The sequence below is a fragment of the Marmota marmota genome, unplaced genomic scaffold (genome assembly GCF_001458135.2).
Source record: "Marmota marmota marmota unplaced genomic scaffold, marMar, whole genome shotgun sequence".
NCBI lineage: Eukaryota > Metazoa > Chordata > Mammalia > Rodentia > Sciuridae > Marmota > Marmota marmota.
Window position 1 is genome coordinate 17,950,668 of NW_026000016.1, and position 17,971 is coordinate 17,968,638.

Genomic DNA, 17,971 nt, shown 5'->3' on the forward strand with positions numbered 1-17,971 from the left:
CTCCTGCTGCGCTGCGCCTCGGAGGCTATCCGCCCTGACGCGGGGGCCGGTGCAGGCAGCCGACAGTCGCCGAGTCGCGCGGGCAGCGGCTGGCGGGTCTGGACCTCTGCGCTGCGTGGCGGAGATTCACTCGTCTAGCGCAGACTGTCCCTCCAAAAATCCTACCGATTCCCGGCCGATCTCTCTTTAGTGGAATTTTGCTAGGAGTTTCTCAGCAGGTCGTATCTAAGCGTATCCATGCGTCTCTCTGACCCCGTTGTTGAGGAGGTACTGAAAGCGCTGCCTCCCCTCTCGCCGCCATGTTCTCTCTTCTACCTAAAATAATCTTGAGCACATTATTTAAATTTATTATTTATGCACTTCTATTTCTTTAATTTTAAACTATTAAACTGAATATACCTGAATTGTCTATAAATAATAGCAGACAATAATGAATATTCTAATAAGAAATATTATAAAGTTAAGAGATGGTCTTTTTGTTATGCTGAATTATATGAAACTTAGCAGGCTATACTGAATAGTCTAATAAAAATGTCAGTTTTAGAAAAGTCCTATTACATTTTATCTATATGCCCTCTAGGGGGCACCAAAAGATCTAATTGCAAGCATTGCCTGGAAAATTCCAACAGCTATTGATTTAGGTTTTATAATCTAACAGGTGTGTGGAGAAATGCGTTTTCAGTTGAATAAAACCAAAATGGAGAAAGATGAGGCAGAAAAGGAGCACAGAGAGTACAGAGCAAAAACTAAAAGGGATCTTGAAATTAAAGATCAGGTAAGAGATGACACAAGAATAAGCAGCAATTAAAGTTATAACTAACATTCTTTCTGAAGTTGATGGTGTTATCCCTAAATTATTTATTTCTGTTACATTGTTTCTAACTAATGCAATGATCCAGTTTATACTATTAAAAGAAGTTCATTTATAGTTGGCTAAAATTATCACCTTTCACATGAAATGGTGAGAATACAACTGCATGCATATAAAATTCCATTTTGACAGGTCATAAATATACATTTGGATATGTGTATCTATTACTTACAAAAGTTTAAGAAATGTTCTAATGCAGAGTTTGAACCTAAAATATACGTAAAGTTCTTGAAAGATGCCAACTTGCATCCAATTTTAAATGAAAAAGTTTAAAATTTGTAAGATGAGATGAGTTGATATGTAAATATGTCAATCAAATTGATTGTTGGCAGAGAAAATCCAGTTTTAACTAAGATAACCATGAATACGTTTGCTCAGGAAGCCTAAATACTGTGAAATTAGAAATGTTGGGCAGGAGTGCCACTTACTTCGATTTCAGTTGAACAGATGTTTTATGTTGTAACTTTGTTGAGATCATACAGAGACTCCAATTTTAATTGACCATGTGGATAAAGTTTTTAGAGAGGCAGTTCTAATAAGCTGGCTTTTGATTTTCTATTTTTATGTTATAGTAAAGGACATTGAAGACTTGTATTCTTCATATCCAATGAAATCAGGCTTTATTTATTCTATTAAAAAATAAGTTTGAGTTCTTACTGTCAGTATCTTAAAGGAATCACTATAAATCAGAAGTATATAGCTCCAAGTAAGTTTTTTTCAAATACATTTCTAACTCAAGGCTTTTATCATATTTTCCCTTTCAGCCCAATTAACTATTTATTACAGATGACTTAAAGACCGTTGAATATTAAAAATGGAAGTGATAATACAAAAATTGTTCAAGTTGTGACTGAAATTCTTATTAATATATTAAAATGTAGACAACCAAAATAAAATTCTTCTTTTTTTTACCACTATAATCAAAGTGTTAGAACAAGTTTTATATGTCTAGAGGATTTTTTATTGTTAACATATACAAATAAAGCAACTGTTTCATTTCATCCAGTTGAGGGCGTGCCTGATAGTGGAATGGAAAATGCTTTCTATTAGGGACTGAAGGCCTTGGATTACTGGGTCAGAAAGAGAGAACTTTCTTTCCTAATGTATTATAATTTTCAAGTTATATTAACATACTTACTAGCATTATGAAATATCTTTTATATTATAGGGCATTCTGCCAGCATAATATTTTGGACTAACTGGGAAAATACAGAAGCAAAGAGCCTCTGAGCTATTTTAAATTGCAGTATAATGTTTTAGAGGGACAAAAAAGGAGTAACACAAGCAAAATATTACTTATACATGAATAACTAGTTTAAAAGTATTTGTAATATTTGTCTTTAGCACTACATTTCATTCTAATTAACCAGTAATAATATAAAGGCTGAAGTTGCAGGATTTCATAGATGTTTTCATTTGCAAACATTTTCTGATAATAGTGAACTATTAACAATTTTCATAATTATTTTTAGTGATACATTTTTAGATGGAGATATGCCTAAGGTCACTAGCTAGGAATAAAATCTGTGAACAGTTGTAAGATATTTGTGATGTGATGTACTTGTTACCATTTTTTCTGGGACAGAATGTGAGGAAATCTTATAGGTACTCTTTGTAACTATTTTGTATTGAATAGACAGTTTTAGAAAAGAGAGTAGTGGTGTCTCATTCCCTGGATGATTTGGAGTAGCAAAGCAGCAATTGTTCTTTGGTCTTTCAGCCATGACCTGACCTTCTGTCTGTAAGACCAAAGAGCTATTTTGCTTGGCCACCATCTGCACTCAAGAGAGAAATTTACATTAAACTTTTAAAAGCTGGACATGTTGAGCATTTATCTGAAATACCTAGAATAATATAAAGTATATTTAATTTTAAAGTATTATATATCATATAATTCAGCATAACAAGAAGACCATCTCTTAACTTGCAAACAGGTGTCTTTATAATTTAGTCATTTTATTCATATAGTTAATGTGACCACTTGATAGGTTTTTAAAGTAGGTAGGAAACTGTGAGATTGGAATGTAGTAAGAACAAGAGCTTTTTTAATGTCTACAAAATAGGACAAATGGTTGACCACCAAAATAATTTTCCTTGTGACCTGAGTCTTGACTCTGGCATAATTAGAAGGAAAGGTTAGGAGAGTAACAATGACAGTTTCTTCCACCCGCTTTCTTCTTTTCTGTTTTTATATTGTGTCACAACCCATGGGCAGATTATCCTTCTTATCTCCTTTGTATTTTTGAGCTTAGAGAATGGTCAGACTCAAAAGATGTTTCTTACACCAAAAAAGCAAGCGCACACACACACACACACACCACCACCAACAACAACAATAACAATAAAACCTTTGGTATAGAGGAAAATGAAAAATCTGTGACTTGGTTTTTAGATTTTTATCAGAACTTTTCGTAGGCAACAGGTATACATACACACACTTTCATGGGAATTTTAAAACAAATGAGGGCAAAAGGAATATTAGAATGAATCCCTCATTTTCATCACCTGTGTTTATCATTTACCAACCCCATTCCATCTATTTCAGATTTTTTTCTCTCAATTCCTTTGTGTTTATAGTTGCCACCTTCAACTTTTGTCACCATCATTTTCTTTTCCAACTTCCTCTTTCCCTGTCTTCTTTCTCCACCTGTTCTTTTTGCAGAAATATTTAAATTTAATCTCAGACACTGTATTTGTTATTTTGCCCACAAATACTTTAGTGTTCATTAATTAATGATGTTTTTTAATATAATCATTCTGGCATTATTTCAGCAAATAAACCAAATGCTTTAATATGTTGAGCTGGGGTTGTGGCTCAGTGGTAGAGCCCTTGCCTAGCATAGGTGAGGTCCTGGGTTCAATCCTCAGCACCACATAAAAATAAATAAATAATAAAATAAAGGTTAAGTTATTTTAAAAAAGAAGATCCCTTAATATCAAATAATGTCCAGTTAATGTTTAAAATTATTTGCCTCAAAAAGGTTTTTTTCAAATCAGGAAAATAGGCATGTTTTTGTATATGTAAATACTACAGTACTGTCTTCTTTAAAGGGATTTAAAGGCAGCTGTGAGTAAAATTTTAACTTTCCTTGTTGTTTATTATATTTCATATATAACATTTGACTTTGCTTTATATTTATAAAATTACTTATTATTCTTAAGGAATATGAATTAATCTACTCGCAAACTATTTGAGGAAATAGCTACCATGCAGAATTCATGATCATGTCCCAAAAGGAGCTCCTTAGAGTCTAAAACCCAAAATACATAATTTCAAAGCCTTAATAGTTAATATTTAGAAGTATTGCAGAAAGCCATGGCATTGTAGGGGTTGACTGATCTGAAATGAGAAATGTGGATGTGGAATTTTCTGTGTCTGTTTCCATTTCGGTAAATGAATTTCAAAGCTAATCTTTTATAGCTGCAAATCTTTCATCAGGGCCTGATGCACAGTGAAAATACAAAGCTCTTTGTTTAGAAAGCAGGAAAAACTGATGTTAAAGTGAACTAAAATATAAAACGTCTTTTCTTTCTTCTTAGCTTTGCCAACCCTTTGGTTTTTTATGTGCTTATTTAATTTCAAGTTTTCTCCAGTACAGGGATACACGTAGAGGAGTGTAGACTTCTTGCAGGTACCCTGTGACTAGGAGGCACATATGCGGCCAATACGTTTCTGGGTTCTGGTTTCCTCCAGCCACAGGACCTAAACATCATACTCATCATAGGGGAAGTCAGTCTCCCTATTACAGGGAGGTCAGACAGGTGACCCCCCACAGATTACAACCTCTACATTGCAACACATGTAGTTCCTGGATCAGGGATAGGCAAGAGGTTCTGCACTGAGTCCACTAATTGTGTGTGGTGCTGCCAGGCTGGGACAGGAATAGTGTGCCAGTGTGTACACACTCAAGCCATCACCCTGCCCCAAGGGGAGGCTCAAATCCAGACTGCTGTGAGGGGCAATAACAGAACATATGCCTCATCCACTGACATCACCTGGTCCCACCCTGGATGGAGGGCAGCATCAGTAGCAAGGGAAAGGCAGGAAAGAAAGAAAAACCTAGGTCTGACCCTAGGGTTGAAGTGAGACAGGGGAAAGAGACCACACATATGAGCTGAGATTCCATTGTCCCATCAGACTTTGCTGACAAAACACATCCAAGATAAAATCACAAGAATTTCAAGACATTGACCACAGAGATCTAAGCTGCAATTGTAGAACTGTTCTAAATAGTACCAGTGTGGTGGCATTGATCATGTACCCAGGAAACTGTCATGACTACAGGGAGAGGCAGATTTGGTAAAGTAATGCACTTAGATATACTCCCATTATTCAGACATCTATATCTATTTAACATGCCCATGCATACTTAAAGGAGTGTGAGTTAACTAGAGCCAACAGGCCAAGTCTGGCTTGCTGACTCTTTTTACAAACAGGGTTTTATTAGAACAGCTACATTGTTTACATAGTGCCTATTGCTGCTTTTCTGATAGAACAGCAGAGTTAAGGAGATGTGGCAGAGACCATACAGCCCACAAAGCTGGAAACATTTATTATCTAACCCTTTACCCAAAAAAAAAAAAAAAAAAAAGTTTGCTAACCCTTTATCTGGGTATGGAAATATAACTATTTTTAAAGTTTTCTTTGCCTTACTGGAATGCCAAACTTTGTGTTTGAAGACCTATCAGTCTTAAATTATAACTTGATGGTTTTAGAATGTTTTATAGTACAATGAATGTACCACATCCCTGGTCTCTTAATCATCTAATGGCATTACCAACTCAATGTATCACTATCTGTTATATCATTATCTTATTATGATATGGCTTAATGTGTACATGGTTTTGAAGAAGTTATAAAGTACATTATTATTTTTAACTTATAATTTCATTTTAAAGTTATCAACTTTATTTTTCAAAGATAAGACTGATGATATAGCTTTAAACATGAATAATAGCAGTGTTAGTTTTTTCTACTTGTAACTAGCACCTACAGATTAAAGTAAAATCTTATTCGTTTTCATTCTCTGCTTTGTGTCTGTAAAGCTATATCCTCTCTTCAAAAGGCTGAGATAATGGATGGATTCTCAAGAGCTAGACTTCAGAGACTTATCAGCTACCACCTACAGTCTCACTTCTCTCTCTACAAAATGACTGGGAGGGGGCCACTTGGGCATGCCTTTGGCACATGTAATCACTTGGTCCTGGTGATGACAGAGATGCTCTCCAGTGTTCTTCACACCCTCTTTCAGTGCTGTAGGCTTAGCACATTCCTGTCCCTGATCTTCATTCAAATGACAGCAGTTCCCAAGGGCGTGGCTTTCCCAGACCAATATTCTAGACACTGGGACAGGGTGGAGAGTAATAACTAAAAGACCAGGTCCTGCCCTTAGGGAGTTTATATTCTAGTTGAGGAGTCAGAATACACATTTGAACATGTCTTGAGAATACTTGCAAAACAGCATATCGACAAGTGCAAATTAATGTAGTGTGAACTTCATGCTGGATACAGCCCATGATAGGGAGAATCTGGTTCCATGTGTGATGCAATAAAGCTCTTTTTTTTTATAGCATTTTCTCTAAGTATGCCCTGAAGCATTGTTAAACATACTTATATAAATTTGTGTTCTTATCACAGCCTAACCAAGAAATCTAAGAAATTTCTTCAGCTTGGTGTATGTCTAATAAGTCAGTTTCTTTTGTTCCTGTCCTGGGCAATACTTGAGTGACAAAACAGAATTTATTGGATTATGAAAATAGTTTTAAATAACTCTACTTAACAAAAGTCTTAAATTATTGAACTTGTTATTTTTCTTAAACATCATGCCAAGTCAGTTTCTTCCATTTTAAGTCATCATTGTGTTGATAAAATCACAAAATTTAACAGTAAAAAAGTGAGTTTGATATATTATTTTTAATGCAAGGGAATAGTTCCAAATCAATCCAGTGAATGATTCAAAATTGGAGATTCTTGGGGCATCTAGCATTTAATACTTGTTAATGATTTGAGCAGTTTTTTTTTGGTGGTAGTATACATATATATTCATAGAAACATTATGTATAAGTTCATATGCTCAAAAAAGAGACTGCTAATTTTTACTTGTAATTGGATTTTCTAGGAAAGATGACAATTCTATTCCCCATAATAATTTATTTTTTAAAAATGGAATAGATAAGCAGAAACAATATATCTTAAAATATCAACTTATGTCTATTTAGAGGATACAGGCACAAATAGGAAACAAAATATACCCTTTTAGAAATAATATGCTTATGGAATAAATACTTGGAAATGTTTGCCTTTGTATAGGAATATAAAACTGTGAACTCTCAGAATATTTTTGTATTTTAAGGAACATAAGGTTCTATTGCTGTTCCTAAATAAATGTAATTTTTACTGTGCTTTCAATTTCAATGGATGATAAATTTTTCAGTCTTTTAAAAAAAATCACATGCTTATTTTGACTTATCAGGCTATCCTTCCAATCTTATAGGTACCAACTCTTCAATTCTGATAGCTATCAGGTGGCAAAAGTTCTTTGAAGGTGTCCATGCAGCTCAGAACTAAGAGGCACTAAAGCTACATCTGCTTTTCGTATAGCCCAGAAATATTAGTACCAATATCCAGTGTTAATATTTCTAATTATTACATGTGTACATAGTTTAAAACAATGTTTATTGTATAAACATAAACACATTACAGAAGGCAATAATTTTATCATGCAATAAAGCAAATTGTTTTCATCTTTCTCTTTTACCTTCCACTTTTTGTACATATGCATATATAATATTTGCAAGTAGTAAATACAGCCTAGGTATAATTTTGGCTTTTCCTTTTTTAGCTTATAATATTATTTTAAGCATTTTTCTATGTTGCTTCTTACTCTTCATAGTGATCATTTTAATATGGTCATTTATGTGTACTTTTAAAGGAAAGTTATAATAGGTGAAATTTTTGAAGAAAACAATATTATAAATTTTGAAACAATATTATAAATTTTGCACTAAACTTCACTTGTTGCTTTAATTCAACAACAATATATTATGTGCATTGTGAGGTTTATAATGAATTTCTGTCAGAAGGGAGTACACAACACAGATGTGCAATTAAATACATGTAAAAGGGAAAATAGTAACTATCAGCAAATACAAAAGGGTCTGGAGATTTAGAAGAGGGAAAGATGATGTCCTATGGGATGGTTATGATGTAGCCCAGGTCATGACATAGCCCTGCATAGCCGGGAGAGGAAGACATTTGTTTAGAAAGCCCAACATGGGAGCTTAAGCAAAGAAATAGGGAACAATGATGAAGGAGGATGCTTTCAAAGAACATTTGTATCTTTCCATTCTTTAATAACTGACTTCAATATCTCAAGTGTCACATCTCTGTTATTTCCTATAGAAAGTGGGTTTCTACAATTCTCAGAATCTCAGTATAATTTGCCTGTTTATAACATACTCCAGGCCTACAGTCAGGCACAAAAGTCATATTACATTTTGAAAATGTTTGCATCTGTTTTTCATTTCCTTTGTATTATTCTCTGCGTAATGGAGAAAAGGGTTGTTTTGTTTTTGTTCTTTGTTTCTTTTTGTTCCTCAAGGCCTCTTAGGTGCTGAGCAAGCACTGTACCACTAAGCTACACACCTAGGATCCCCTTCCCTTTTCTTGAGAAGGAGTCTTACCTGTGTTGCCTGAGCGAATCCCTAACTCTTGGGCTCAAGTGATTTCCTGCCTCAGCCTCCCAAATAGCTAGGACTATAGGTGCACACCACCACATCTGGTGGAAAATTTTTAAATTTTCAAATTTCAGATAACATTCAGTAAAATATCATTTTATTATGACTGTTAGAGTCAAGTAGGATTAGTTTCCTATACATACAGAATTGACAATTAGATGAAACACAGATTATACTAGATACTTCTTTACCTATGAACCATGGGTCCAAAGACTTGACTTTTCTTTTCTTTCTTTCTTTCTTTTTTTTTTTTTTTTTCAGAAAGGTGGAGGGTGCTGGTCATCAAATGCAGGACCAGCACATGTCGAACATATATTCTACCACTGAGCTACACCCCCAACCCAAAGACTTGATTTCTTGCTTTGGCTTCACAACTAACTTTCTAGGCATAATTCACAGAGCCTCAGTTTCTTTCCTAGTGATCTGAGAAGCTTAGACAAATGATGGTTAAGGCTTTCTCTAGTTCTGAATTCTTATATTTCTAGAAATAGCAAATATTTTTCAGCCCCTCTTAATTATGAATTAAGTATTAATAAAATCAATAAAATTACATGGAGTCTCAAGTGTCATTTCATGTTTTCCAGTTCTTTGCTCTCACTTTATAAAAATGAGTCTTCTGTAAGATTGTAAGAATGTATTTTTACTGTTGTCAGCAACTGTAGATTGTATTTTCATTATCGTTAATAATGAAACAATAAAATATCTAACTTTTTAAACAATTGAATTTAATTACAGGACAGACAACATTTAATTTTCAATAGGAATTGAAGCCTCATTCTAAATTAAGAATTCAATTCTACTGGAAATATTATAAGTACCAGCAAACTGTCAATGGAATTTGGGGGGTAGGCAGCTTTTGCAAAACTTATGGAATTAATTATTCTTGGCCAGAGTTTCTCATATGTGTGAACTCATGGTTATAGGGAATATATCAGTGGACTTTTATTTTTAAAATGCATCATTAATAGGTATTGCTTTTACTTTCTGTTCTCATTTGTACTCTCATAAATACAGCCATGGAATGAAATTCTGTGACAGTTCTGGACACAAATGAACCAGAATGTAATCATATTACATTTTTTTAATAATCAAAAGAAAAAAAGCAGATTTTAATTTCCTTAGAGATTTGTCATATCTCAGCACATTTCCCTGACCCTCACTGAAATTCAAACACACTGCCATAGACAGAGATTCCAGGTACAACTCTAGGATGCCCTTGATTATTAATAAATTCCAATGTGTTTAGATTTTCATAGTACTCTTATTAACAGATGGTCAATTTTGTGTTATCCTTTTAGGTATTAGCATCTCTACTTAATTAGATAAGTTAGGTATTTAGGGAAAAGATAAGAAAGCTGCAAAGTCTTTATTTCTGGCCTGCCTTCTTCCATCCCTGAGAATTTCTGGAGCTCCCTATGAAGAATGGAAAGCTCTTCTTTGTGTGGTATCTGTCCACTTACAACTGAATTTCTATCATCTCTCTCTCCATGATAAGTCATGCAAGTAGTAGCATTAGCCATCTTCATAAGTCAAGCTGTGATTGGAAGTTCCTGTTAACATACCAGGGAATGCTCATATCTTTTTAAAGAGAATAGCAGTCAAGGGGAAGAGGAAGGTAAAAATAAACTTTTAGGGAGACTGTAAGAAGATGGAGGAGAAAGAATTGTTCCACTTGAAAAGATTGTCCCCTCATTGCAAATGCTGTCTTTTCTGTTAGACTCTTCTTCAGCTTGTCAGATTTTTCTGCATAGAAATTTGAATTTACTCAAATCGAGAGGCAATTGTCATTTCTTTGTATTAGAAGAAACTTTAGAGTGTTTTTTCAACTTATCTTTCCACCTAAATTTATATAGAATAAGAGCTGTCAGATGTGTATAGTGATTTAAGCCATACAAGTGTTTATAACAAGAACCAGATATGTTTTAGCCTAAAAAATGAGTCAAGTGTTTCATCAGCTATCCTTTACTATAGTATGTACCTGAAATAATGAGCTTATACAGAGAAAGGGTTAATTGTGACTCAATAGTTTTAGAGGCTTCCATCCATGATTGGTTGTTCCCACTGGTTTAGGCCTATAGCAAAGCAGCACATCATGGTGGAAGCACATGGCAGGAAAAAAAAATCACACACCTCATGTCAGGAAGAGAAAAAGAAGGAGACAATAGGGTCCCAATATCCCCTTCAAGGACACACCCCTAGTGACCAGAAGACATCTCTCCAAGCCCTACATCTTAAAAGTTCCACCACCTCTCAATAACACCACATTGGAGACTAAGCCTTTAACATATGGGCTTTGGGGGAATACGTAAGATCCAAATTATAGCATTAAGACAAACTAATGGATAGATAAAATATCTAAATCTATACTTTAAAATCTACATGTGAATACATACCTTTTTATATCTTACTAATCTGTAACCAAAAAGTATGATTGTTCTTGGGCAGAGACTAAAGTTTGAAGTGTTTAAATGCTGAGTTTGAAATACCTTAGTCTTACTTCAACAGCTAAGAAGAGCAAGAAGGAACCCATAATTGCCTAGCTATAAAATCAAGAAGAGAATAGTAGAGGAAAAGGAAAATAGTAGGGAGGAGAAAATGGGAAAGATTTTAGAAGAAGGCATTATAAAAATATTTACACTAAGAAGAATTGGAGTTATGCTTCTACATATGCTTCTTCAAAATCGACTATAACTCAGAAGAAGCAACCATGACCATGGATCCATCAGCATAATCCATCAGTATTTTCAGAAGGGTAACTCAACAATAGACTTCTTTTTTAAAATTTATTTTTATTATTTTTTAGTTGTAGATGACCTTTATTTTATTTAATTTTTTATATGGTGTTAAGGATCAAAACCAGTGCCTTATACATGCAAGCAAGTGCTCTACCACTGAGCTACTAGCCCAGGCCAACAATAGGCTTTTTAAAAATATGATTGATATAACCCCTTCTCTCCTACAACTATTGTTGGTAGCTTGGAGTTTTTTAGGAGATGTATTTTAGCTACAGCAATAAAATCTATGAGGTTGGTTGGAGATGTATCTCAGTGGCAGACCATTTGTCTAAAATGTGAGAGGCCCTGAGGTTTGATCCCCAGAACTGCAAAAATAATTTTTTTAAAGAAGGCAACTTATATTTTTAGTCTCTCCTATTTCGATGGCCATGTGTAAAGGATTGAAGAGACAGTGTCAGAAAATAAAGAATGATGCCTTGATGTAAAAGAGCCAAAAAGACTAATCACTTAGTTCACTTCCTCATTTTATAGATGATTCAACTGTGGGTAAGCTGAGGATAATTATCTTATTTCTATGCATTCATCTATTTAAATAGTAGACATTGATAATATTTTATGTCACATATAAATAAGCACAAGGACTGCAATGAGAAATAAAATACACTTATTGGCCAGGTGCAGTGACACACGCCTGTAATCCTTACAGCTCGGGAGGCTGAGGCAGGAGGATTGTGAGTTCAAAGCCAGCCTCAGCAACAGCATGGTGAGATCCTGTCTCTAAATAGATTACAACACAAGGCTGGGGATGTGGCTTAGTGGTTGAGTGCCCCTAAGTTTAATCCCTGGTGCCCCATCCCCAAGTTTATTTATTTATTTTTTTCTCACAACTCTTATAAACTGGTGAGGAGGTTAAATGCAATGATGGCTAAGTGGAGAGGGTGGCCTCCTCTAGTAGGAGAGGGGTCAAAAAGATTCTACATATTTGTAGTCAATTGATTTTTCAACAAGGATAATAAGAAAACTCAATAAGGAAAGTATAGTCTTTTCAATAAATGGCACTGGGAAAACTGAATACCCACTAAAAATGAAGTTAGGAGAGCTGCAGATATATCTCAATGACAGAGTATGTGCTTAACCCTTGATTCAATCGTCAGCACCAAAGAAAAAAAGCAAAAGAAAAAAAGAATGAAGTTGGATTCCCCACCTCATGTTATATATAAAAATTAATTCAAAACTAATGGAAAGATAAGTATAAATGTTAAACTTAAAAGACTCATAGCAAATACATAGCTATGACTCTTTGTCACCTTGGGTTAGCAATGGTTTCTTATATATAACATCGAAAGCCCAATACCCAAAATAGAAAATAAACTGATCATTACCCCTACACTTCTAAGGTTCAAAGGACACTATCAAGACAATGAAAAGACAATCCACAGGATGGGAGAAAGTTTTTATAAATCATGTATCTGATAAGGAACTTGTATCAGGATATATAAAATAAATTAACAATTTAGTAATAAAAGACAACCCAATTTTAGGGCTGGGGTTATGGCTCTCTGGTAGAGCACTTGCCTAGTTTATGTGAGGCACTGGGTTCATCCTCATCACCACATAAATAAATAAAATAAAGGCATGGTGTCCATCTGCAACTAAAAAAAATTTTTTTTTAAGACAACCCAATTTTAAAACAAGCAAATAATCAACATTTCTTCAGAGAAGATATATAGATAGTGAATAAACACATGAAAACATGCTCAATATCATAAGCTATCAGAGAAATATATACCAAAACCAAAATGAGATGCCACTTCATACCTCCTAGGATAGCTGTAATCCAAAAGAGACTAATAATTGTTGAAAAGGATGTAGAGAAGTCAGAACTCTCAAGTGCTGCTGGTAGGATTGTAAAGTAGGGAAGGTGCTTTGGAAAACAGTCTGGCAATAAATGTTCAACATAGAGTAATCCTGTGACCCAGTAATTCCACTCCTAAGTATATACCCAAGAGAAATGAAAGCTGAGGGGATTAATGTCAAATTAGAGTGACTGCTAATGGTGCAGTGTTTCTTTTGGGGTGATAAAATGTTCCAGAATTGGTTGTTGTAATGTTTGCCCAACTTTGTGAATAAAAAAAATGCATTCAATTGTCTACTTTTGTTGTATAAATTCTATGGTATTGAATTATATCAATAAGGCTGCTATTTTATAAAAAAAAATATTTCATTAGAAAAAATATTGTATAATAAAAGTCACATATTAACCTAGTATGGAGAAGCAGAGAAGATGGGAAGGGAAGGCCACTTGGGCAAAAGAGTGACTAGGAAAAGGCACTGTCGTCTCTCCAACAGTGAGGGGGGAAAAGGAGGTAACAGCAGATGAATATGGAAAGATGGAGGTCCAGAAAATTGAAAATACTTGCCAGAAGTGGCTGTAAAGTATTTAAAATCAGGGTCTGTATCTTATGCAGAAGGCCAATATTGTACCTCATGAAATCTTCACGGATTATTAGACTAGTGCCTTCAAGTAATGACTGACTCAAACATAATTTCTATGAGCTTAGTACTCTCTTCCCTAGTACTCTCCTCTTCATGTTTCATATTTCTCCCTAACTCATTTACTTGGCTAATCATCTGTCTTACCCCATCACAATATTAGCTTCATGAAGGTTTTTCCTCTTCAGTCAATTCTTGACATGTTAATAAAAGCAAAATGTGAATTTAATCATATTGTTAGTCCACTAAACAACTTGCAGTGGCTTCTCATTTGCATTTAGAAACATAAATTCAAACTTTTTTTCATAGTTTATAAGGTCAGACATAATCTGACCATTGCTGTCTTTCTATCCGCGTCTCACCCATCTTCCTCTGTCTCTATTCACTGGCACCTGAATGTTTTTTTCCTTTAGCTTCTAGACCTGCCAAAGCCTTTGGACAAACATCTACTTTATATGTTCTCCCACTCTTCCTTTATCTATCAAGCTCTTGCTCTTTGAGTTCCATTTAAAAGTCTCTACTTCTGTACTACCAATACATATTTTACCTGTTATTCTCTCATAGTACTTTGTTTCCTTCCTTTATTGAACTCATTATTAATTTTTATTTAATTATTTGTTTGCTAAAAAAATCTCATCTCTTCTATTGGAATATAAATTGATGGCAATGAATCTTATTTATTATTCACTTGTATATTCCTTACTTCAGTGCCTAGCATGCAATTAGGGTCAAAGTAATTGAATGGATGGATAGGCGGTAAGTGGCCAAGAGTTCAGGACCCCAAAGTGGATTGTCTAAAGTAAAATTCTCATTTTACTACCTACTCTCTGGTGAGCTTGTATAAACTACTTAATATGTCTATTTTCTTCTCTATAAAATGAAGATAAATGTAATTCCTATTTATAGGATTTTGTAAAATTTAAAGTAATATATGTTAACCTCATAGAACTATGCATGGTATATAATAATTGCTCAACAAGTATTAAGAATTGCCATTTTACTAATGTTGTTAGGATTCTTAATCATAATCTCTTTCTTTATCTCTCTAGCTATGTTTCATTTTATCTAGTTCCTTTCTCAAATCACAATGATAACTAAATATGATACTTTGGGTATGGCTTGACCAGTATAAGAAAGTGCAGCTATCAGTGAAGCTCACATTAATCTCATTTCAGAGCCAGATATTGCCTGGATTTCATGTTTATTAGACACATAATCATTGTTATGTGCTAACACATCAGAGTTCTCACTGTGAACTTTACTGTACATAAATTCAGTTAAAACCCCTAATTCACATATCTGGTGCCCTATGATTGGGTAGTAAGTACAGTCATTTGTATTTACCTCTCTAAAACTTGCTCATTTTAGTTAGGTCTGTTATATCAGCTTAACCAAACCCTTTTGGATCCTGTTTTAGATATGTCACCATAGTAAAATTACTCCTCACAGATTTATATCATAGGCAAATTTGTTCAGCATATCCATGATGTCCTGTTTAGACAGGACAAGTTTAAAGCAGTTTAAACAATATATAACATGAAGAACAGGGCAGAGTCCTGTGATCTATAGCTAAAGATGTCATATAGCTTAATATGTTCTAATCTCTCCTATATATGATTTGTTTTAACTGATATTTAAGAACCAATATATTTGCTCTCCTGTTTAAAAGCCAGGCTTTTTGCCTTCTTCAAAATAGTATTAGTCAAATCAAAAAACTTTTTTTAAACCTAGTATGTATAATTAGTGTGCTTAGGTACTATTGAGCCACATGACAGATTACATTGATGGCAGACAATACATAAATTAGGTATTATGGTTGAATATGTGGTCAATAAATTGAATGAATGAATTTATTCCTTTATGGAGGCAATTAATTTAAAAGAACTGTGCTCAAAATATTAACTAAAGCATCTACTTCACATGTGGGAGCCACTTGCTAAAATTAGCTAGAAAATATAGGTTATTTTTGAGTTAAGACCAAGTACAATAAATTCTTAAGTTCCTCAAATAGAATTTTACAGAAATATTTATATAACCCACAGCTAAAGTGAATTTTCTAAAAACTCCCCATAAGGTGAGATCACGTACACCATGTTTCAGTACAGAAGGATTTTTTTTTTCAATCAGTTATGTCTCTATAAATAAACCGAGTTTTGTTGTTAAAAGTTGCTAGTGCCTCTTCACATAAGAACATCTCATTAATTTTGGTGAAAACCTTCTAACAAAATAAGGTTAAATTGTCTAGTTTTCCAGTGGAAGAAGATTCATTTGTGTCACCAGCAAGCAGAGCAACAGCTAAAAGGTAAGTTGAACACAGACATGCTGTTTAGATGGTCAGAACAGTCTGCTTCCAAGAAATAGCGTTCAGGTTAAAGCCTGTGGATTTGAGCGTTTTAGATATGCATTCAGTAATACTCTGCCTCTACTACTCTTTTTAAGTTTTTAGAGCCAGAGCATTGACATTGATGCTATCTATAATCAAGTACACCAAGGAGTAACAGAAACTTGGTAGGTGGAAAGGGAGGTGAACTCAGGTCCAGTATATCTGTATAGGGAAGAGGAGGTGTTGCATTCCATTGTCTGTACTGTTAAGTGACCCCAGTACATAAAAGGGGTTTCCATTACTCAGCTGTATGAAGTTGATAGTGAAAAATCAAAATGTGGCTTTCTGTAAAATAAATCATTCAGTTTAAAGTGAAAGACTGAGAAATCGTCAAGGAGGTTTCTTGTTTGGGGAGAAGAGAAACATTTTATTTTGCCCCAGCACTAGCACCAAACAGTAATATTAATAAAAATAAAACCCAAGAAAAATTTTGATTAAGAAATCATGTGCCTTATGAAACTTTTTTAAAAAATAAAAGGAGGCTGAATCTTAAATTTGACTCTTAAATCAGATTGGAAGTGATTGACAGAATTTATCCAAGAGAATACACAGAGCAAAAAGAAAAAAGTTGTTGTTGAATAACACTTGTCAAAAGAGAAACAGATGATGTGTTTTCTTTATTGCATTTAAAAGTTAATTATTGCCAATAGAAATTTGTTTATGCTTGCAATTGAGCATTGTGATATGACTTTAATTCACATCTGAAGAAAAATGAGTACGAACAAAGAGTTAGAGCTTGGGTTTTAGTTCAATTGAGTGGACTTGACTTTAGTAAGTAGTTTAATCTCCCTGAATCCCAGAGTTCTCATCAGTAAATAAGAGGATATATTAAGCAGATGACTGAGTGTGATCTGTCCCTAAGTGTGATTTATTCCTTTCCTTTTTTTTTTTTTTTTCACCTTTTCCCTTCCCTTCCTTCCCTTTTCCTTTCTTTCTTTTAGTGGTGTTAGGGATCAAACTCAAGGCCATGTGCATACTAGGCAATGTACGGTTTATTGCTAAAGGCCTGCATTTTTATTTAACAAACAAACTCTTGATGTAAATAGGGGAGTTCATTCCCAAATGTTTTAGAACCTTTTTAGTAGAAGCACACTTTATAAAAAAATATAACCACACAATATTTCAGGAAGAGGTATTTTGTCTTTTTGTCATATTAAATATATATATATATAAAAGTCTTGAAAGTTAGGTAAGTTAGGTACAATACAACCCCAATGTTTTGATGTTTCCTAGTATATTATCTTTAGGAATAAGACTATTTAATTATTTTTCAGACAATTCCTACAAAAGTGACACTGGGTTACTGATGAATAAAACTCTTAGGAGTTTGAATCTGTAGTAACAGAAAAGCTATAAAAATTTATGCATTATCTAGGAGATAATATAGTTTTGCCAGAAAAGCCTGTTTTTCTGGTTAAGAGTAAATTGGCTGATTTTTTAATAACTTTTAATAGCTGATACCATAACTGAAAACTATGGTTACTATTGAAATGATGGATTTTTTTTTTTAGCTTTCTTTACAAATTGTGATTTTTGTAGTTGTCAGTACTTTTATAACAGCACTTAAATTTTTTTTTTTAATTTTTTATTGTGGGTTGTTCAAAACATTACAAATTTCTTGACATATCATATTCGACACTTTGATTCAAGTGGGTTATGAACTCCCACCTTCACCCCATACACAGATTGCAGAATCACATCAGTTACACATCCATTGATTTACAAATTGCCATCCTAGTGTCTGTTGTGCTC

The 17,971-nt window shown here is 34.0% G+C and overlaps 1 protein-coding gene across 19 annotated transcripts in view; it reads left to right on the top strand.

Moving 5' to 3' along the window:
* Sdccag8 (SHH signaling and ciliogenesis regulator SDCCAG8) overlaps positions 1-17,971 on the top strand; it is a 239,476-nt gene that overhangs the window by 79,790 nt on the left and 141,715 nt on the right. For all 19 annotated transcript variants that reach the window (XM_048809228.1, XM_048809230.1, XM_048809229.1 and 16 more), the window contains one exon: positions 659-775. In XM_048809228.1, the coding sequence (XP_048665185.1) occupies positions 659-775 (117 nt within the window). The remainder of the gene's footprint in view (positions 1-658; positions 776-17,971) is intronic.